This window comes from Leptonychotes weddellii, chromosome 6, assembly GCF_054177405.1.
Source record: "Leptonychotes weddellii isolate Sample4059 chromosome 6, ASM5417740v2, whole genome shotgun sequence".
Taxonomy (NCBI): Eukaryota; Metazoa; Chordata; class Mammalia; order Carnivora; family Phocidae; genus Leptonychotes; species Leptonychotes weddellii.
The window spans coordinates 37,536,352-37,558,870 of NC_138374.1; the positions used below are offsets into that span (position 1 = coordinate 37,536,352).

General features: G+C 53.9%; 1 protein-coding gene across 1 annotated transcript; it reads left to right on the top strand.

Moving 5' to 3' along the window:
• The first annotated feature begins 646 nt into the window (after positions 1-646).
• Positions 647-17,567, top strand: LOC102727633 (annexin A8). The gene is made up of 12 exons (XM_006740389.3): positions 647-794; positions 5,452-5,542; positions 6,393-6,487; positions 7,866-7,979; positions 8,696-8,786; positions 9,539-9,618; positions 10,119-10,178; positions 10,711-10,804; positions 11,025-11,120; positions 12,814-12,872; positions 13,998-14,120; positions 16,768-17,567. Exons 1-12 carry the CDS (start codon positions 774-776, stop codon positions 16,825-16,827), a joined length of 984 nt encoding a protein of 327 aa, XP_006740452.1. The 5' UTR covers positions 647-773; the 3' UTR covers positions 16,828-17,567.
• Positions 17,568-22,519: the final 4,952 nt, after the last annotated feature.

The following is a 22,519-nucleotide window of genomic DNA, read 5'->3' on the forward strand; positions in this document are numbered from 1 at the left end:
CCTCCCTCGGCTGGCAGCCGTGGCGTCCTGCGGGACCCCGCACAGAGCAGGCCCACAGCAGGTCAGAGAGAGCTGGTGGGTGACAACTCTGTTTCTCACGAGCAATGGGGCTTGTGCAAAGTATCTGAGCGCTGGAGCCTGTTTCTTCCTGCAGTCCACGGAACTCACACTTGCTTCTTAGAGTTGAGGCAAAGAATAAAGGGGACAGAAGGCACACAGTGATTAAAGAAGCTTCCAGACTTAAGAGACACCCCAATAAAGGGAAGCTGCTCGTACTTATGTCCTTTGCCGAGCTCCCCACTGCATGGTTAGTGGTGTAGAACCTGCACAATAAAAGAAAGGGAAACTTGCTGTCCTTCCTTTTTTTTCTATAGATCAGGTCCAGCAAAGATGGTCTGAAACTCCAGCCGCATTTACTAAGTGAGGCCGTCAAAGTTTGGGACTCAGAATTTCCAGTCTACATAACAGCGACAGCCCAGATGTTTGGCAGTGAGTGGCGGAATTCCACAAGCAGGCTCCGGGCAGTGCCTGGGCGCGGCCAGGGAGCCCCAGGAGGGACCCAGAGCCAGGCGGAACCCAGAGGGGAAGGGGTGGGGCCAGAGGCGGCGCTGGGTGGGGCTTGGGGCACCCGCTTTTGCCACCACACCCAACATCCAACCCCAAGGACCTGGCCTGCTCGTGTGGGAGCCAGTCCTGTGGAATCTCAGAGTAGAGGGAAGGCTGACCAGTAGATCTTCATCTCCCCGGGGAAAGGCGATCAGGAGGAGAACAAAATGGCCTGGTGGAAAGCCTGGGTAAGTGGGGAGCAAGCAGTGGCAGAGGGTAGGGTTCCTGCAGGGTGTTGGTGGAGAGAGGTGTTGCTCAATCAACAGTCACGCTGTCGGCCGGCCAAGCACCAGGCTGCCCACTGAGGAGGCAAGAGAGAAGAAACCGCCCCAGCCCTAGAGATGCTCACGGCTAGGACAGACAGATAAAGGAAACTTTTTTTTCTTTTTAAGATTTTTTTATTTATTCATTTGAGAGAAAGAGAGACAGAGAGAGCACAAGCAGGGGGAGGGGCAGAGGGAGAGGGAGAAGCAGACTCCCCTGCTGTGCAGGGAGCCCGACATGGGGCTCCATCCCAGGACCTGGAGAGCATGACCTGAGCCACACACAGACACTTAACCAACTGAGCCACCCAGGCACCCCCAGATAAAGGAATCTTGAAATGCACTGAGGGAAGCTGAGGGGCTGGGGGAGCCCAGAGGAAGAGCCACTGCAGGGAGGCGTTAGGCTGCTCGAAGCTAGAGGGTATCACGTTTGAGCGAGATGTGCATGTGTGTGGTATGTGTGCACATGCATGTGTTTGACGAGAATCAGGCAGATAATTCCTTGCAGAGGGAACAGTATGTGCAAAGGCCCAGAAGGGTGGGAAGCTTGGCTTCGGAGAGTAGTTCCTCATGGCTTTAGGGCCATGGGTGGAAGGGCAGAGGAATGGGGGGAGATAGACCTAGAGAAGCAGGCAGGGCAGGTCCTAAAAAGCCTCGCATGGCAGGCTAAGGGGCTTGGGTTTTACCTCAAGAGCAATGGGGAGCCATTGAAGGTCTTTGAGCTGGTGAGCAACATGATCAAATCGGCTGATGTTGGAGGCTTCATCAATGCCCACACCTTAGGGCACGGGAGGGCAGGCAGTCCTCCAGGAATCCATGGTGTTTATTTGTCAAGATTGAGGAGAGAGGGCAAGAGGACCTGGCCTACAGGGGCCTCAAGTGTCTGAAATCTATGCTTTATAGAGTGATGGAGGACTGAGATGGGGAAGACAGCACAGCCTGTCCCCCAGTCTCCCACCTCCCCGCTGAATGAACAGATTCTTGGGAGTGTTTCATCTGGGTTTGAGTCGGAGGCCATCTTGTGCTAAGGAGGCACAAGGAGGCTCAGCGGATGCCCAAGGTTGCCACACTAGCAAGTGGTAGGGTCTGGGTTAGAATCTGAGCAGCCCAATTCCAGAGCCCGAACTGTGGGCCACAGCCCACGGGAGAGCAGGCTTGGGGCAGTAAGATCACAGGCAGGGCCCGCCTGTGACTGGCTCAGGACCAGATGTCCTCTGGGCCTCCAGTTGGACCAGGACCAGGACTGGTGGCGGGGGGGTGGGGAGGGGTGGTGCGAGGGTGTGAAAGATCAGCTAGAGGGGCCCCGTCTGCGCCTCTCTTACAGAAATGAAGGTCTGTCTCCCGGGTTCCCCAGGGCAGCCTCGTGACGGGGGAAGGCAAAGGTGTGGTCTCCCCAGAACAGAGCTCTTACCGACAGAGTCACAGGCAAGACTGAGTCACCTTCTCAGTGCAAATGTTCCCGTCTGGACAAGCCCGCTCCGGGCACGGGGCCCGGGTAGATTCCCTAACAGTGTGGCCTTTCAGATAGGAAGATCTGGAGCCCTACCCCTCCCTGCTGATATTCAGGGGTCTGATTCCAGATAATTGTACTTTCTATCCCCTAAAACCATGGAGTGGGAAGAGAGGCTGAGGCTCCTCAGCGCCTCAAAATCACAACCCCTCAGGGAGCGAGTTGACAACCATTCCCCACGGAGCCGACCCCGGACCTGCTGAACGGGCTGCTCCTAGTGACTCAGTCCTGTGGTCTGGCCGGTCCCTGCTGCACAGCGCCTCGTGGCGGCTTGGGGGGGCAGCGAGAGAGCCCCTCGCGGGTGGTCCCCAGAGCTCACACTGCCGGACCACCTGCTTTCCTGTGGGCAAGGCTTCCTTCAGTGCAGAGTTCCAGGAAAGTTCACTGTCCCGAAAAGGTTGAGTCATCAACAGAGTGGGGGGAAGTAGAGAGAGCTCAGCTTCTGAGTCAGGCTGTGGGTCAAGAGCTAGCGCCCCGAACTTACTAGCCATGTCGCCTTGACAAGCCTTCTGAGCCCAGCTCCCTTGCCTGTAAAATGAGGCATTCATGGTTTGGAGAAGTCAAGGAGTGTGAGCATTACACTTCTGGCCCCTGAAGCCTCTAACACAGAGGCCTTGCACAAAGGAGCTACTCAAATGGCTAAGGGTAGTAAGAGCAGCTCAGACTCCCCAAACAAGGGACACTGTGTATGCGTGCACGCAACTGGGCCACCTCTGGGACCACACAGGCTCTTCTGGAGGGAATTTGCACAAAGAATTATTTCTAACACTTCTTGCTGAGAAACAAGGTGCTAAAAAATGAAATAAGAAAATTTCGTTTGAAATTCAAGCAAAGGAAATAGAAAAACTTTTCACCTCTTACTCAAAAGCAATATCCCTATCTATAGATAGCCCCACAGATGGTAATCGGCCATGTATTTTCAGGATCTAATCGGCGCTTGAAGGATGCGTGGATGGATGGATAGATAGATATAGTGATTAAATGGACGGATGGAAGGGTAGTTAGATGGATGTACGGATGGATAGAAGGAGGGACATGGTGATAAAATGAATGAATAAATGGATGGATAGATGGAAGAGTGGATGTGGCCACTGAGTGTCTGGGTGGAGAATGGATGAATAGATGAGTGAATGAGTGGGTTGGTGGGTAGGTAGGTGGGAAAGCAGATGAGTGGATTAGGGCAGACAGAAGAAGTAGGTGAATAGGTGCATGGGACACCAAACATGATGGGACTAAACTCCTTTCCATTGAGGAATCTCTTGAGTCTTCTTCAAATTCAATGCCTATCTTCAGTCTCCCTCCACTCCTCTACTATCCCTCTCCCAAAAACACATACTTAAGAAAGATCATCTGTTTTCATCTGAGAAATTCTACAAGGAACAAGTCTAAAGAGCCCTCAGACAAACCCTGGATTAGAGAGACTTGGCTCAGGTCAAGGGCCCAAGTATTTTGGTTATCGTGTTTATTCCACAATTTTCAGAGCATCAAGCAGTTCTTTCTAAACCTAACCTTCTGTCCTCCATGAGCCTGTGGACTTGCAAAGCCCCTAGGCTATCAGGATGCTCAGCCGGGTGCCCTGGGTCTCTACATTCTTGTGACTTCTCAGAAAGAAGGCAGCTTGAGCTCAAACCATGCCTCTCTTCCCAAACTTGTCTGCACACTCTCAAAGCAGCACACTCAGCTCCATGAAGCCTGTCCTTACTCGCTTATTGTCCTTGTGCTTTGGGGGTAGGTGGTCCTTTCCCACTGACGGCACTACCTGTCGATGGTGTTGGAGGGAGCTCGGGGGGTGGGGGTGGGCAGCGCCTGCTGCTTGCCCTCAGATGACACTAGCTGGGAGAGGCTTGGCCTGATCCAGAGCCCACACCCCAGGGCGGGAGCAGGGGCAGGAGAGGTTTTGTGGCTTCTGTGGTTCTGGCTGGTGCCAGCCTATGAATCAAAGAGCCATTCTGTGGAGGTGACATAGTAGTCCCACAGAGCCCAGAGGGGAACCAGCAACCCCTCACAGCCAGGCCAGGCAGGCTATGGTCTCTCAGGGTACCCTCACTTAATGGTAGCTTCCCTACACAGCTGACTCCTCTGAATGGCTAGCCTGAGCCACAGACCCCCCAGGAGATTTGATGCAGCCTGCCAAACCCCAAGAAAGCTACCTCCTATAGGACATACTGCCCTTCATGTTCCTTTGTACCCCCGTACTCACACCCTGCGGTGCCCCCACCGCTCCTCCTCCTAAGCTCCCGTTACTCCAGGTAAACCTCCCCCCAGCCTCCGAAGTCTCATCACAAAAGATCCAAGAACAGGTCTGGCAAGAAAGCTGAGGCAGGGAAAACTGCAGGCCCCTTCTGAAGACCGCCAGGTGGCCAGGAGAGCACAGCCGTGCTCATTATTGTGCCTGTCACCCCAATAAAACCACTGCAGGTCCTCTCTCGGGCCAGCTCCCCCTCCTAGGACTTCCTCCCGCTTCTTCCCTCCTCCTGACGCCAAAGGCTGGGTGGTGGCTCTGAAAGTGGCCACAGTGTCAGCCACTTTCCAGAGTCGGCAAACCCCAACTCCGCAGGACTGGCGCTGGTGCTGAAGGCTGAGATTCCTCTCCCAGGATGGCCCTGGATGCTCACCAGCTTGGCCCTGCCTCACCCTCCTCAAGAGACACCTCCTTCCTCCTTGAGGGCCGAGCTGACAGGACAGGCCTCCCCTTAGCCGAGGCAGCTAATGGGCACATGGGGCCTCCACCCCCACCCCCAGGCTTCCACAGCCCCGATGTGAGAGAGCCATATGGCAACTTGGTGCCAAGTGGACCAAGGTGCCCCTTCCTCAACACATATCTGTTGGTAACTGTCACATCCAGAAGCCGCAGACCCCCTCGGGCCTCGCTTCATCCAAGGTGGACGGTCAGGGAGAGCCATGCCAAGCAGGGGCAGGAGGGACACGAGCCTCAGCCGCTGGCCTGCAGGGACTGAGCTGGTGCTCACTCTGCAGGACAGGCCGCACGATGGGCTGGTGATCTGGTCTGCCCCCTGTGCCCCCACCCCCAGCATTCCCACTTTGAACAAGCCTGCCTGCGTTCTTTTGCAGATAGAACAGGAGGGGGTTACGGTGAAGGGCAGCCCCCACTTTAATCCGGACCCCGACGCAGAGACCCTCTACAAAGCCATGAAGGGGATCGGTAAGTGGATGTCTGCAGACCTTCCCCCGGAGCACTGGGCCTCTCTGGGGTCTGTCCGCTCTGCTCAAGACCGCGAGCCTCACAGCTCTGGAGGGGAGCAGCCAGGGGACACCATGCTCCCGAGACGGACTCCTAGCCCACGCGGGAGCCCCCACCCCAGTACTGGTCTACACCTCCCCCCCGACGGCTGGAGAAGAGGGAGGGTGGCTGTGCCTCCCTGAGTCATAGGGGTGAGAAGGGGACGCCATCAGCTGTGCGTGCCCGTGCACCCTTACGTAGGCAACTTTACCCCACTTGTCCGAGCTTCCGTGCTCACAGAATGGCCTCGGGAACTCTGGACCTGTGTGTCACTGTGAATTCTGGATGGGATGAGTTTGGGAGTTCTGCGGGGCTGAACTGGGCTTCCCGGCTCTGCTTGGGCTGGGCACAGGCAGCCTCCTTCCGGTCTCCAGGAGGCACATTCCTGAGGCCAGCCAGGGCTTGCCATCCTTTCTAGATGAACCTTGGCAGCATGTTCATGACCTCTACTTCCTGTGAGATCACTGCTGTTACCTCCACTTCCCAAAGGAGAGAGCAGATGCTCTGGGCGATGAGGCTGCTGGGTCAGGACTCAGATCCAGTTTTCTGGGCCCTCGGTCCTGATCAGCCCCCACTCCCACCAGCACGAGAGAGGACCAAAGGCCCCGGGGGATGTCCGGAGCAGATCAGATGATCAGAGGGTCCTCAGATTCTCCCCTTCTGAGACTGGCCTTGGGCAGCACCTCACTGCCTGGCCACCAAGCAGCTGCCCTCCCTCCTCCTCAGCCCCCTTAGGGGACAGTGGGAGTGCTCACACTGTGCACCCCTGTAGGGACCAACGAGCAGGCCATCATCGATGTGCTCACGAAGAGAAGCAACGCCCAGCGGCAGCAAATCGCCAAGTCCTTCAAGGCGCAATTTGGCAAGGTAAAAGGGGGACAGGAGGCTTTCCTTGGGGGGCTAGGGGCACTGCTGCGGCCAGAGACAGCCCGGGAGGCAGCTTCGTTCTGGACAAGGCCCTTGTCTAGAGGCCAACTTCTAAAAGCGTGGGGCATATAGGGCATACTGATACTAAAAATATTCTTAATTGCTTATCTGAAGTTAAAATTTCTCAAGCCATCCTGTGTTTTATCTGGTTACGTTACTTAGGGCTCCCCACAGCCCTGGCTTAGCGGCAGGCCTTCTGCGGTCCACTCCACCTCTCCGCCCCTGTCTCTCTCACCAAGCTCCTTTACCTTGGCTCCATGGCCCCATCCTCGAGCTGCGTCCCTGCCTCTGCGCTTTGCTCACCCTGTTCCCAGAGCCTGGGATGCTCTTTTCCCCCACGGGCAGAGGTGCCAGCCAGGCTCTGTTCCATCCTGTGGCGTGGAACGCTCTCTTCATGGCAGAGCTTCTGTGTCTGGGCCTGCTCCCTCTGCCTCAAGGGAGCTCCAGAGGCATGGAGCACACACGCTGGACCCTTTTCTCTCTTCCCTCCCTCCACCACCCCGGGATAGAGCCAGGCATTGGGGGTACAACTTAAACGCAGGAACAAAGGCACACATAGCCGTGGCTGCCAGAAGCCTCTGTCACCGCGTGTCTTTAGTTTGGAGATTTAACGCAGGAGGGTGAATGAGGAAGCCCAAACATTCCAGGGGGCGCCAATGTGCACTTTTCTTTTCTTTTCTTTTTTTTTTTTTTTTAATTTCTTTCTCTCAATCTTCACACCTGTGCATTATTCTTTACATTCAGCATTAGGGGAAATTGATGTTCTAAGAGTAAGCTCTAAGAGTAAGTGCCCAAGATCCCAGAGCCTGTAAGCAACAAGGTTGGGATTTAAATCCAGGTCTGACAAGGCCCTTGGTCCTTTGCTGTGCTGTGCAGATCAGCAGGGTGTGGCCTTGTGGCTTCTTGTGGAGACCAGGGCCCTTAGAAGGAGGCACGCATGAGATAGGTCCCTTAATTCATTCCTGCATTTATTGAGTGCCCACGGGCTATGACAGGATTTGATGGTGAGCAACGACAAACATGTATTCCGGGCTCATACTGTGCCCAGCACCGCCGTGAGAGTGGAGTCGAGCCACACACATCTCTGCACCAGTCCCCTAAGAAATGGTATAATGCAGGAGTATCGCTGTCTCCATTTCATAGGTAAGGGTAATGATGCTCAGAGAGGCTACGTTGCTGGCCCGAGAAACCCCAGCATCAGCTCATGGTAGAGCCCACAGGAGTCCCGCCTGAGCCTCCAGGACCGGTTGCCGCCCAGCTGCCTGCACTCAGGGGAGCACAACGTCCAGATCATTGCCTTTCCTTCTTCTTGCATTAGGATCTCACTGAGACCTTGCAGTCGGAGCTGAGTGGCAAGTTCGAGAGGCTCATCATGGCCCTCATGTACCCACCATATAGATATGAAGCCAAGGAGCTGCACGATGCCATGAAGGTAACTAAGCAGGTGGGGTAGGGGAGGATTGGGTGGCGTCACTGCTGGGGATGCCTTCCTCAAGAGAGCCTGGCACTGGGACCTCTGAGCTCCCCTTGAGCCACCCTCTGGAAGGCCCAGCCCGGGGACCCTGCAACGTGCTGACCAGGCGGGCCGCCTTCAGCCCTCATTCGGCCACGAGGAAGCCAGAATCAGCACTTCTCAGGACAGCGCCAGACCAGGTGTGCAGGAACGACAGAACGACATCTGCAGTCTCTGTCCAGTCCCTCGGATCTCCTATGACCCCCACCGCTTCTTGAGCACTCGCAGAGAATGAGGAGGGAGTCAGGGTCCAGCAACTCTAATTATCTCCATTGAAAGGACACTCACTGGGTGTGCATGCCCGGCATTTCCCATCTGTTCCCTCTAATCCACCTTTGGGGTGGGCTGGCCCCAAGGACTGACGAGGGCCCCTAGGCTCAGCAAGGTGGAGTGACGTGCTTGAGACCACCCAGCACAGAGGGCAAAGTTGAGACAGAACTCTGCCATGGCCTCACCTGCCCACAGGATCAGCCCCTGGAGACAAACACGGGCGATTTCCCCCAGTAACACCCCCCAGCAGAGGCCCCCATCGGAGGGGGCGGGTACTGACCGGGTCTTCCGGAGGCTCTTCCTCTCGCCTCTTGACAGAAGAGCCCAGGCAGAGCTCTCCAGCAGACAGAGGTTTTTGTCTATAGGGCTTGGGGACCGAAGAGGGTGTCCTCATTGAAATCCTGGCTTCTCGGACCAAGATCCAGCTGCAGGAGATAATGAAGGCATATGAGGAGGGTAAGGGGGGCGCAGGGCCTAGACATAAAGGCTCACTTGGGAATGGCCACAAGCTTTGGCAGACTGGTAGGGGATGAGGGGCAAGCAGTGCACTGGGCCTCACTAAAAAAGACCCTTTCTGGGCCTTTCTACATATGGGTGCTGAGCACCTACTGTGTGCCCAGTCCTGTGCCTGATGGTCTCTAAGCTCCCTGAAGCCCACGGGCTGCTGGGGAAAGCGACATGTATCCTTAAACTCTCTGCCCCTCGAGGGCCTGGCAGCACTCTGGGTCCCGGGCTGTGTCAGTACTGGATGGGTCTGGCTCCTTCCTGGCCAGGCACACACTGACCCTGGGGACCGTGCAGGGCCCTGTTGCAGTGGGGGCTGTGGACCACAGGCCAGCTATCATGGAGCCTACGGGATGCAAGGCAAGCAGAGGCCAGCCTGGCCACCATGTGGTCTGCCTGGCAGACAATCTGCCTGAAGGTTCTGGCTTTGCCAAACCACAGATGAAGCAGAGCTCAGTAGGCAGCCCCCGGCGGGGCTCTCTGGCCTGACCTATCCCTGCACTTGGAGCCAGGTTGGCAGTCTGTGTTGCTTCCTCATTCTGAATGACCGCCAGGTGGTGGGGCCTCTGCCATTCAGACACCTGGGCAGTGTGCCCACTCCACTGACTAGTCCTTACCAGACGCCTTTAACTGGGAGCAGTGTGGGAAACAGGGCTGGGAGGAGGAAAGTGGATCTGTGCCTCATGGTCCTGTTTCCCCTGCAGACTATGGGTCCAGCCTGGAAGAAGACATCCAAGCAGACACCAGCGGCTATCTGGAGAGGATCCTGGTGTGCCTCCTGCAGGTAGCAGAGCCCAGGCTCCTGGGAGCCCCTTGCCTGAGGGACCTGAACAGCTGGGCTCCAGGGAGCAGTTCTTGGGGAGAGCTGCTGGGGTGGAGAGGGGTCAGGGCCTGGGTAGAGCCCCAGTGGCCTGGGCTTCTTGGATACCTATCAGCGTGGCTGGAGGATTCTCACACCCGCGCGTCCCTGACACGGCCACATGGGGGCCCCCCAGAATCGGGAGGAGAGTGCCCTGTCACTTAGCAGGTCCTACACACCACACCCCATGCCTGGCACTCCGCTTACCTTAGCTCACTGAATCCCCCAGCTTCCTACGAGGCCACCCTTACTACTCTCATTTGATAGATGACAGAATCGGGCCCTGGAGAGGGTAATTAGCCTGCTAACGTCCCCATGGCCAAAAAGCCGTCGAGCCCTGCCTGCCCTCCTGCCCGGCTCTCCCTGCTGCCCCAGATGTTCTGCTGGGACAGCCTGTCTCACACAGCCACCCCTTCTGCTCCTAGGGCAGCAGGGATGATGTGAGTGGCTTTGTGGACCCAGGACAGGCCGTCCAAGATGCACAGGTGAGGCTACGTACATACACCCTTGACAGCTTCCGCCCTGTGGGCCACCTGCCCCATCCTCTGGGGGCTGATGCCTGGAAGCCTCACCCAGCCCCTCTGTCCATGCGGGTTTTCTTTGACACTAGGCTTGGCTGAGACCCAGATCAGCTTTCTGCAGACCTTTCCCCTCTGGTGTTCCAGAAGGAAAGTGAAAGTGTTGGGGAGACTCAGGAACAGGAAGGGGAGTGACTTGGGAGGGGTCCACTGAAGCTCTGTCCTAGCAGGAACAGCCCACGAGCCTGGGGACCAGATGGGACTCTTCAGATCACTATAGTTCGGTCTGCTGGCAGAGTACTTGGAGATGTCCAGAGGCAGAGCAAAGTCCCAGGGGAGGCAGGGGAGTTCCCAGAGCAGCACCTGGCCCAGTATCCGGAAGGGATTTAACCTCTCAGGGATAGCAAGAGAGGAGAATGCTGACCTGGTGGGTGGAAGGGGGCTGACCCTCACCTCCTTGTTCTCCTTCACTGGCTTCTTGCGGCTGCCCCAATGCTAGGATCTGTACGCAGCAGGCGAGAAGATTCACGGGACCGACGAGATGAAATTCATCACCATCCTGTGCACACGCAGTGCCACGCATCTGATGAGAGGTACCGGGGAGGGAGGAGGCACTGTCCTTCACACGGGCCATCCAGTGTGCATCCTTGCCTGGTCATGATGCTGGGAAGAGAGCCAGGGAGACTTGGACCTTTTCCCTGGCAACCAAGTGGAGGTCAGGGGGTACACATTGATGTGCAGTCTCAGATCTGAGACACTGGGGACATCACACTGAGATCTACATATCCCTTAAGAGAAGACGTCTCTCTACAGTGTTTGAGGAATATGAGAAAATCGCCAGCAAGAGCATTGAGGATAGCATCAAGAGTGAGACCCACGGCTCCCTAGAGGAGGCCATGCTCACAGTGGGTAAGAGATGGGGCTTGGTGCTCAGACACACAGGTGTCCACAGCCACGGGGCCCAGCAAGGGGGCAGTTCCCTGGGGTGGCAATAGCAAGTGACTGGGTCCCTACGTCCGCCTTCAAGGGACCCCTCCCCCTCCAGGCCACACACACACGTACCCTTCAGCCCAGGACACCGGGACTATCCTACCCTCGTGTCTTCAGTATGCCGTGCCCTGCCCCCCAAAATCCCTGTGCTGTGTGAGTATGCGAGCATGAGTGTGAGCATGGCGCATGTGAGAATATGTGAGTAGGTGAGTGTGTGTGCACATTTGCAGGATTATGCCTGACCCAGGGCCTGTGCTCATCCATAGCAGCCACACAGGGAACATTCTGGTTCTGATTATAAAGCCCTAAAGAAAGTCTCCTGTCTTGACCTTAGCCAGAGGCCTGGTCTCTGCCTCAGTTGCTCACTGAAGAAATGATGTATAGTTGGAATCCAAACTCAGTGATTGATGGTCTGACGCTGGGGAGCACTGAGAACCTTCCCTCAAGCACGACGTCAGGTCGACCTAGGAGGACCTGTTCCAGACCACATCTTGGGGTGCAGAACTGAGGTCACAGTGAGGAGAGTCATTGTGCAGTGAGGAGCTGAGGCCCAGGGGCAGAGGGACTTTTCCTCTCCTCCTTCCCATGATGGAGCCAAGGTCAGGGCCCTAGGGCTAGGGCACTCACCTCCACACCAGGCTGTCCCCATTCTGTGCTGGGCAGCCAGGGGAACTCCACAACATGTCCAGGGCTTTCGGAGTGGACTGGGACATCTGACCGTCCCCAGCAGGCTGTGACTGCTGTGATAAAGACCAGTCTATGTTGGAGCAGCTCAGCATGCCCCCTGCTCCAATCTCAGCAAATCAGCCCCTGCATTGAGTTTGAACAACCTCCTGAATAAATCTTCAGGCAGGGAAAAGCAAAGGTGCACAGTGCCTCCTGTACCAGGCACTTCCTATTCACTTCTCCTTGAAGACTCCCACCATTCACCCCATAGACAAGGACAGTGCAAAGCAGGAAGGTCAAAGAATGAAGTCACACCATGCTATCAGGGGAGAGTCGAACACCTGCCTCCTTCACGCAAAGCCCACGCTCTTTCTGCTGCCCTGAGCTAAAGTGCCAAGCTCCCCGACCCAGATGCAAAATCTCTGAAGCAGCATCCATGAAAGCAAACAGGGGCCCACCCTCTGGGCCAGATGTCCCTGGGTGCCCTAGTGCTCCAGGGCTGGACCCCATTGTCACGTGGAAATTCAAATGCAGGGACCTTCCTGATAAGTGAGGAGTAAAGTGGACACCCCGAGGCCAGTGGTCACCATGACTGTGGCTCCTCTGTGGAGCTGAGTGGCTGGATTCCTGGCAAGGCTGGCTCTGGGGTGTAAGAGCCCAGGGCTGCGCTAGAAGGAGCCATGCTCAGAGGGGCCAGCCTCGCATTTACTCCTCACCCTCTGCCTGCCCACTCTGTGCCTTCGGACCTGTGCCCAGTGCCCCAGGCTTCCTTCCCTGTCCCACCCCACCCAACGCCAAGCCTCTCATTTTGGAACTAGGCAACACATAAATAAATAGGCCAAGAACTGCATAATGCTCATGCTTAAGATCCAAGGCAAGACATAAATACACATGTATACAATGCCATCTACAACGTCTAGTGTTAACAGAGCTTTCCTGTTGCCAGTGAAATGCACCCGGAACCTGCACAGCTACTTCGCAGAGCGACTTTACTACGCCTTGAAGGTAACTCTGCTGTTCGGTGCCCCCTGTTCTCAGCCCTCCTCAGCACCAGCTGCCAAGCCCAGGCGCTCGGAGCCACCACTGCCTCGGACCCTTGTGTCTTCTCTAGTGTCCAGCCTCTTGTGAACAGAATCCTAGAGCTCCCCAGGGGTAAAATGAGTCTGGGGAAGGGAAGCCACAGCTCCTGGGGACTGGATTGGAGCAGGTTTTTTCTCAGGTGTGCATCGCACCGACCTCTTACAACAATCCTGTGAGACCCGTGTCGTAACTCCCACCCTAGAGATGGTGAAGCAAAGGCTTGTGGTCAAGGTCACCCAGCTGATGACTGGCTGAGCCTCCATTTGAACCCAAGCCAGGCCAGCTGTCCTTTTGATCCCACCACGTGACCTCCTTGAGAGAGCACAGAAAGTCAAGGTGCCCTTGGAATGGACGTTCAGACGGAGATGGCTACACGTGGCACTCAACTTCCATGTGCCTGCCAGGGGTGCCAAGCTGGCTTTATCTTTGTCCAAGAGGCTGCGCTGGGCATTCAAACAGACGTCCCAGCCATTTGTACTGGGTGGAGTTTCTGGCACCTGGAAGCCAGAAACTGGAAGAGAATCAGAGGGATTCCCTGAGCCTGAAGTCAGTGCCCACCTTCTGTGTGCTGACACCACTGGAGGTTAGAACCCCAAGTTCTCTGGCCAGGAAGTGAGAGAGGGCATGGGGTTCCCTTGGCCATTGGCGGCATCCGACAGGAGACTAGTCAAAGATGAAAGTAGGCAGAAGGTCCTGCTTGAGAATTGGCCAGGTAAGCTGAATTTCCTGACGGTGCTCCTCTAGGAAGAAGGCTTACTCCTAGAGCAGCGAGTGTTCTGTGTCTAGAATCTGATGTGGCAAACCAAACACACACGGCACTTTGGGGCATTTAGCTCCCAATAAAGACAGACATGTGGGCAATGAGGGAGAAGAGATGAAGGGAACAGAAACCCTGACTCACTACAGCACCCCTCCCAGTGCTTCGCCCCCTGAAGCAGAGGCTCATTCCCGCATCTCCGGCCCCCTCTGAAAGCCCCCTGGCCCCAGAGCACAGATTTGTCCATCATCACAGAGGTGAGCAGTGACTGTTGATTGCTGTGTCTTGTCCAGGGAGCAGGGACATGCGATGGGACCCTGATAAGAAACATCGTTTCGAGGAGTGAGATTGACTTAAATCTTATCAAGTGTCAGTTCACAAAGATGTACGGCAAGACCCTCAGCAGCATGATCGTGGTAAGTCAGGGGTTCCCAAATCTACCCCCAGTTTGAAGCAGAGGCATTACTTGGAGACCTGGATGCTGGGACCAGAGTCCTACGTCACATGTGTCCATCCCTTCCCGGTGGGGGTCACACCCATGCATTCGTGGCCATACAGTGTGTATAGAGATCAGCAAGGGGGTCAGTGTGGCTAGGGCCCAAAGGGGGCTTGGGCAGGCGCACAGAGACCAGACCATGGAGGCCCTGGACTTGGAGCCCAGAGTTGGCTTTGCATTTGAGTTACGGTTGCCCCTTTGGTAATGACACAACCAACTTTGCTGAGGAGACCATATCTGAATGTCAAGGACGGTAAAGAGTTCAGTAGGAATCAGGCAGCTGCCTTCAAAATCCAGACTGAAGTAGTCCTAGCAGCATGATTTTAAGGAGATAAATCAGATGGGCTCCAGTGGGTTACCTACCCAGATGCCAGTCAGTGAACATTCTGGAGCTGAGAAAATGTACCATCACACCATCACACTGCCGTTATGGTGAGAGTAATAGCTCTTCTAGAAATTAATGCAAATGAGGCCTTGACCATTTCATCAAGAGAAGTCAAACCTCGAGAAGTAAATCCCAAGTCTTCATTGGCTCTAGTTAAGTCAAGTCTCTAGTTACTCTACAGATGTCTGTTGTCAGCCACACTTTCCAAGACACACATAGCTCACAATATGTTAAAAAGACATTTCTATTTTAAGATGTTTCAGAAAGGGGCAATGGGTAGCTATTAGGCAGGTCCTGGTAGGTCTGGCTGGTCCGGGATCTACACACAGAGCCAGCGGAAACAGAGGAGGGCATATCACCCAACTCCTTTTTTATGTGCTTGGGGAGAATGGGAGCAAGAGGACACTGAGGGATGGTGGAATTATTCTTCGCTTTGTTTTTGGTTTTCCAGCCAGTCTTGTCAAAAGACAGGAGGGCTACCCGCAGACCAGCCCAGGCTGTTGATGGCTTTGCCAACATCCAACCCCAGCTGAGCGTTAGGAATTTTTTCTCCCATCCACAGTTTCTGTGGCATCAGGGAGATTCCTCTACCTTCTCACCATCACGGTTAGATTGAGCCAGAGTCAGACTTGAGAGGAACAACCACACTGAGCAAAAAGGATCACTTTGACCCATCCAGGGTGTAGACTTCACAATGGAGAAAGGCTTAGCAGGTTAATTAGCACATGATCAATATAATCAATAAAAGAGTCCCCTGTCTAGACATACAAGAAGCCCACCCTCTTTAGGTTTTGCCTACGATTTTTGTTTAAGAAAATTGAGTTGGAATTGTGACTCAGGTGGCCAAATATTTTTTTAGTATAGACCACTCTCTGTAGATGTCATCAAAGCAAAAATGATTTCCAACAGTGATACCAGCATTAAAAACTCCTGCATAGAAATTAATAGGAAAATTTATAAAAACCCCATGCATAACTTTAGACCCATGCATTTAAAAAGATAGACAAAATGAATAGTTTTCTAAAAAACACAAAACAACACAAAAACAAAAATACCTTATTATAAACATTGTGTTGAAGAAAGAAAGAAAGAAAGAAAGAAAGAAGGAAGGAAAGGAGAATAAAGAAAGAAAGAAAAAAAGGAAGGAAGGAATGGAATTTAAAATGTGGTTAAAAATCTACCAGGAGATTTCAGGCCCAAATGATTGTACAGGCAAATTTGACTACAAGCTAAGGACCAGGTGATTCCCATGAGGCGTAACTGCTACAGCGCATAGGTCAGTGGAACTAGCCCAGCGCTATCACTTACCGAGTGGCCTTAATGAACGGTGTCCTCTTGCTCCCATTCTCCCCAAGCACATAAAAAAGGAGTTGGGTGATATGCCCTCCTCTGTTTCCCCTGGCTCTGTGTGTAGATCCCGGACCAGCCAGACCTACCAGGACCTGCCTAATAGCTAAGGGGGCCTGGTAGACCACGGAAATGGGGTTCAGCCCTTGGCCATGTGGGGTCAATCCTATTGGGACACAGACACCGCCTGACCCCTTCGTGAGCCAGCTGCTGTGCAGGCAAGCCCACGCTTCTCCTGCTATTTATGCCTCACCACATCTCAGCAAGGCTCGGATCAGCATGAAGGTCATTTGATAGACGAGGAGTCTCAGGGTGGTGACAGGACTCATCCCAGCCACAGGGTTAGTGTGTGACAGAGCTGTGGTCCAGGTTCTGCATGGACCCAAAGCCCGAGCTCTCCCCACTGCACCCCCTGCCTCCAGGTGTGGCACTGGGCACCCTGCTTTCTGCCTCGGCTCCCTGATCTGCAGCAGTAGGTGCTGAGTAAATGATGGGTCATGACGAATAAACGAATGGTTGGGTACTTTGGGGTCCTGAATGGAATATGGGGAAGAGCCCTGGGGCAGCCAATCAAAATGCCTTCCTTGCTCCAGAGCAGAGCTGTGTCTGCGATTCATTTCCTACATTAAGTTCCCCTGTAGTTAGTAAGAGAATCAAAAGGAGATACAAAGAAGTATCCTGAGATGGCAAACAAGGAGACAGGTGACACAGTGTGGGCCCGCGTCATAGGAACCGCACAGAGATGTGCCAGGCCTCTCCCCAAGGAGCACGACTCCTAGTAATAACCGCAGCTGACAAATACCCCTTGTGACTCCCCTGTCCCTCCTGTCCTCAGGGAGACACCAGTGGTGACTACAGGAACGCCCTGCTGAACCTGGTGGGCAGCGACTCCTGAAGGCTCAGGATAGAGGAAAGGCCAAGAAGCTGGAGCCACCGGGCCCTGCCTGCTCAACCTTGACCATGGACTTGGGGGGTGGGGTGACCAAACTTGCTTTTCAGTCTTCTATCTCCCAGCTTCTGGTACTTTCAAGTCAGTTCCAGGTGTGAGCACAGGGCCAATCTTAGCATAATCTGGCCTGACAAACACCTCGGCTCGAAGGGGTTGTTTCTTCCTCCCGACCCAGGCGTTTTCCCGAGCTCAACTGGTCACAGAGCCGCCTGGGCCCAGCTTACACAGATACCCACCCCATCTATTAAATCAGGTCTGCAGAGAAGAGACCAGAGAATAAGAAATTTTAATAAGCATCTCAGCTGATGAGCCTCCTGAAAGGCCACCAGTGAGGCTGGGAGAGCCCATATGTTTCAGAGCACACACATGTGAGCAGCTGAGAGAGAAACACATGCATTTGGGCCCACTGGGATGCCACTAACATTCGTTCATCTAAACACGTTAGGCTACAGGCAGAATGAACATTCTCTCCCTGTCTAACTAACAGAGAAAGTTGCAAATCAATGTCCCGACCCAAGGGCACTGTGCTCTAAGGGGTCCAGGCTTATCCAGTCCTTGCTCAGAGGAGCTGTTCTTTCCTTTCCTGACACAAGTGTGGAGTATCTCTTATTCCAACCCGATGCCAAGACACGGAGGCGCCTCTGCTGTGCTTTTCAGAATAATAAAGATTGTACATTCGAATCTAAGTGCCTTTGGATTTTTAGCAGTGACCAGAGTAGGACCAATTTAATTTGTCAGTGTTCATAAAAGAAATGTGATTATAAAAAGCTCTGGGGGTGGGGGGAATGAATCCAACCTGAGCACACAGGTGGGCATTTCCCCATGGGGACACATTGAGCAGACTGTGCCCACTGTCGCCCTGGGGACAACTCGAGTAAATGAGGATCTTACCTTTCACCTAAATCCTGATCTCTCAGAGGTGGGGGGTGGGGAGCTTTAAAAGTCTTGTGCCCCTATTCCAACCTGTGGCTTTCCTCGCTTCCATGGCATCCACCCAGGGGGGTCCAGCTGTCCTCGGCTGCCTCCAGGGATGGGGAATCCCAGCCTCCCTGGACAGCCCCGTCTTCTTCCAACAGGAGTGATCAGCAGAAATCTTCCTTTAACTGAGTCAAACCCGGCCCCATACAGCCCTCTGCTCTCGACTCCCCATCTAGGGCCACAATGCCTATACCTTCCTATCCTCCCTGCCTATCTGAAGACGACCCACAGATTCCACTAAGACATCTTCTATCAAAGCTAAACATCCCTAGTCCCTTCAACTGTCCCTCCTGGAGCCTGGTTTGGGGCCATATCCTCTGAACATGTTCTAGTTTGCAAACTCCCTCTTAAAGTATGACCCCAAGGAGCCAGGGATATCCAAGAGATGGAACAGCAGGGCCTTTGCGCTCATGCAGGTGAGAGGTAGACCCGGCTCTGTGACTGGCTGTGTGACTCTGACCTAATCACGTCCTCTCTTCCTCTGAGCTCAGTTCCCTCACCTTTAAATGCAGGAATGCAGCCCTCCTTACTTGCTGCATTTCAAACCACCCTAAAGCTGGTATAAAACCATCATTTTACAATGGTCATGGGTTCTGCAGGTCAGGAATTCAGCCAGGGCCCTGGGCAGATAACTCAGCTCTTCTCCAGCAAGTCTGGGGACTCAATGGGGAAGACCCAAAGGTTTGGCGGAATTCTACGGCAGGATCCGGAAATCATCTGGAGGCTTCTTTCACTCACTGGGCTGGAAGGCTAGGCTCAGCTGGAACTGTCCCCTAGAGCTCCTACGTGCAGCCTCTCTGGTATGCAAAGGGTAGTGGGGCTCCTTACGTGGCAGGTGAGTGCTGCATTGCCTTCTGGGATGCACCTCAAGAGTCACACAGATCACGATCACCATGCCCTATCTGTCAAAGACATCACAGGCCAGCCCACCTTCAAGGGAAGGAGACACAGTCCCCCACTGTCCATGGGAAAAAGATCAAAGAATTAGGGGCCATTGGTCTAAATCATCAACAAGTAGTTTAAGTAACAGAACAACGGGTGCAGCTCCCCCAAGCCCGAGAATGCAGCTGTGGGTGGGGCCGAAGCAGGGTTCCAGAGGCCCCAGCAGCATCCTTAGGGCTACCTGTGTGGTCCCAGGCCAGGCTCTCAGGTGGTCCTGATTCTTTAATTTTCTTTTTAATTCAAGTCCTGCTCTGAACTTTCTTTCAGTGCTGAGTCGTTGAGTCCCCTTCTGCCTTTAGAAAAGACTTAGAGGATTTCTCTGCCCTGCAATCCCTTTGGAATGACTGTTCTCTGGGCACAGGATTGTCTTGAGGCTCATCCCAAAACTAGCCTGATGTGGCCACACAGGAGCCTCAAGAAAAGTTGCAGCCAAGGAGACAGTTCAGGAAACTCTGTTGTGTCCAACTATGTGCCCGGCAGGGGAATCTGTTTTAGCGGAAACATGCAGTTCATCCATCATTCCGGAAGGAGAGAATGGAGCTCCCTCTGGCCCCATAGGGCAGAAGCAGGTCTCCTGAGATTAGAGGGATGTTCTCTGCCCCTGGGGTCACAGCTAGAGCAGCATGGGTGGTCGTGTGGCATCCCCATGAGGTGGCTCCTGTCTAGCTGAGGGCGTTCACCAGCTGGGTGTTACCAGTTGGCTCTCATGGAGGCTGGAGGAGGGGTGCTGGCTGGCAAAGGGACTTAGCCAGGACACAACGTGTCCTCAGCACCTCCAAATCATTTTTGCTAGAATAACCTTATGGGCTTCTCTGATAAAACAGACAGGGTCCTAAGGTACTTTTACAATTGCTCTAGGATTTTTTTTCTTTTTTTCTTTTTCTTTATCTTTAATGCATTTAAAGATAATTTGGGGTCTGCTCAGTTTGATTTCAGCAAAAGAGAAAAATGAGAAGCTAGGAGCTCCCTGCTTGTGGCCTTGCCATAGGTCTATAATGAAAACTGTGGTTTCCAAACTCTCTACCAGAGATACTCGTTTATACTCATAAACTCCCCCTCTATCCTCAAATCCAAGGCGCCTCATCCTCGGACTCTAGACCTGCTCTCTCTCTTAGCAATGCCGGCTGGTAAGGGAGGAGGACCTGATCCAGTACACTGAGTTCAGGGTTTGTCGTACGGCATGATTGAAGACATAGTTTTCATTCAGTGCAGGATTCAGGGAGCTAACCAGTGGCTTTTCATAAATTCCTTTTCTGCTTAAACTATCCAGAGTGGATGCTCTTGTGAGCAACTCAAAAGTCTATTACAAAGAATCCATGCCCTTACAACATCAGAGGATAATGACTTACTTGTGGGTCTCCCTCAAAAAAAGCTGGGAGCCCAGGAGAGCAGGAACCTGGTTTTATTCATTCCTGAACATTCAGTGCCTATCATATAGCAAATGCATGATGAGTATTTTTGAATGAACAAAACCAAACAAGATGACAGGCTTTGGGGATGGAAGACCATCTTGCCAGGGCACCTGAGCCCATCCTTCATCATCTCTGATTCTGAGCAGACGCTGGCCTCTTGGACTCCTGGAGGAGGGAAGCCTACTCAGCCAGCCCTAATGAAAATAGTCCTGAAAAGATCTAAGGGGGGCAGGCAGCTTCTCTCCACTCCTACTTGGCACAGGCCCTATTTCAGATTAAACACTGCGTGACGAACAAGCCCAGCAGGATCCGCCCCTGCCTAAGCCCCTTTGGAAGCGCACGCCACCCCCTCCCCCAACAACCACCAGTCCAGTGGGGAGTGCAGACAAGACCAGAACCAGACCCGTGTCCACCAGCATCGCTTCGTGATGCCGGAGGGCGAGGACTAGCATATGGGGCTTGGCTTCTTTCAGGTTTATCCTTGAGCAGGGGAAGGGTCACCTTGCTGAGGATCAAATACTTGGGCAAAATCAGGATCATCTCAGCAAAGGAGTAAAGGGGGGAACGGATTTGTCCTTAACACCCATCCTACACTTCTGTTACCACGGCCACGCATTGCACCTGCTGCCAGGTCGGGGCTAACCAGGGAAGGCTTTGTAAGGAAGGTAATGTTTGAGCAGAGTCTTGAAGGATGACTCGGTACTTATCAGGTAGACTAGACAGGGGAGAACAATTCAGGCCGAGGGAGGAATGCAAACACAGCAGGGTATCTGGTCTCCATCAGATTACAGGAATGGTATGTTCGGGCCTCCTGAGGTGGGAGAGTCAAAAGATAAAGGTGCTGTCAGGAGACAGGTCAGGGCAAACTTAAACTCTCAGACTGAGAAGCTCAAAGTATTTCCAGGGACAATGGGAGCTTTTAAGGAGTCAGGCAGGGGAGCATCTGGGAGGGGTCTGGGGAAGATTCCTGGCAACACCCCAGAAGAGGAGTTTGCCTGCATGAGTCTGGAGGTAGGGAGCCCAGCGCTGAGGCTGGTCCAACAACCTTCCAGCCTAGTCCTCTGTGGTCCTGAGGCGATTTCCCTAGGAGGAGGCTGGCCTTGGCTACTTCTTGTCCTGGTTTGGGGCGGTCTTTTACATAGTTTTGATGTAGCCCTGAGCCACCCTACTTTTGACCCCTTAGTGAGGAGCAAGGCTGACTACCAAGCTCCCACTTTAGCACGTTCATCGCTGAACTAGCTCAGCGGGCCCTGGGCCTGTGTGTGAGGGTCCAGGGACTTTCATGGCCCTATGTAGGTGTCCAAGATCCCCCATGGGTTTGGCCCAAAGTTGCCTAATGCCCCAGTGGCCTGTGACCACCTTGTTCCTCTCCTTCCTGGCCGTTGGGCTGTGATCTAGTACCATTCTGGGGCCACCGCCTGGGAGGGAACACACTGGCTGGTCCTTCCACATCACGGGTGAAGCCACTGCCCTGGCCTCCCCCCCGCCTCCCCCATGTGACCATACATGACTTAGAAAGCCCCCCGCTGCCGCTGGAGAGCCAATATTTCTTGCTGCAGGGACCCAGCACCGCATCCAGGCTGCCGGCAGCGCCAAGCTGGCCAAGAAACCAGCTCACGCAGTGCCCTCTTGTGGCTGCAAGGCTGACTGTCAGCCTAGGGCCTGATACCCGCGGCCCAGCAAAGAAGGCTTCAGGGGCCCTGGAGGAGGAACCCTGGCCCTCCTCACCGCTGGGTGGGGCAAGTCTATGTTTTCTTGTACACCAGCTCTGGAGTGCTGCGTGCACTCAGCTTGCTCCAATTAGGTTGCAAACACACTTAGCTGGGGGTTCCTGTGTGGCTCAGTCGGTTAAGTGTCTGCCTTCGGCTCAGGTCCTGATCTCAGGGTCCTGGGATCAAGTCCTGCGTGGGGTTCCCTGCTCAGCAGGGAGCCTGCTTCTCCCTCTGCCTCTGTCCCTCCTCCCGCTTGTGCTCCCTCTCAAATAAATAAATAAAATCTTAAAACACACACACACACACACACTTACCTGTACTGACACTCAGTGAGTCATTGCTGCACCCCTTTGACCCATTTTGTTCCCTGGGGAGTGACCTGCCTAAGGCCACCTGACTGGACACTACCAAGCTACACCCTGAGCTCCAATGCCTAAATGCTGTTCCCACTGACTCTCCTACACGTTTTCCTCTAATTCGTTATTTTTTTAATATTAAATGTAACATCCACATCTGGTTAAAAAAATTCAGAAGTAGATCGAAGACATACATTTAAAAGCTTATAGAATAAAACAGAATATCTTAACCACCTTA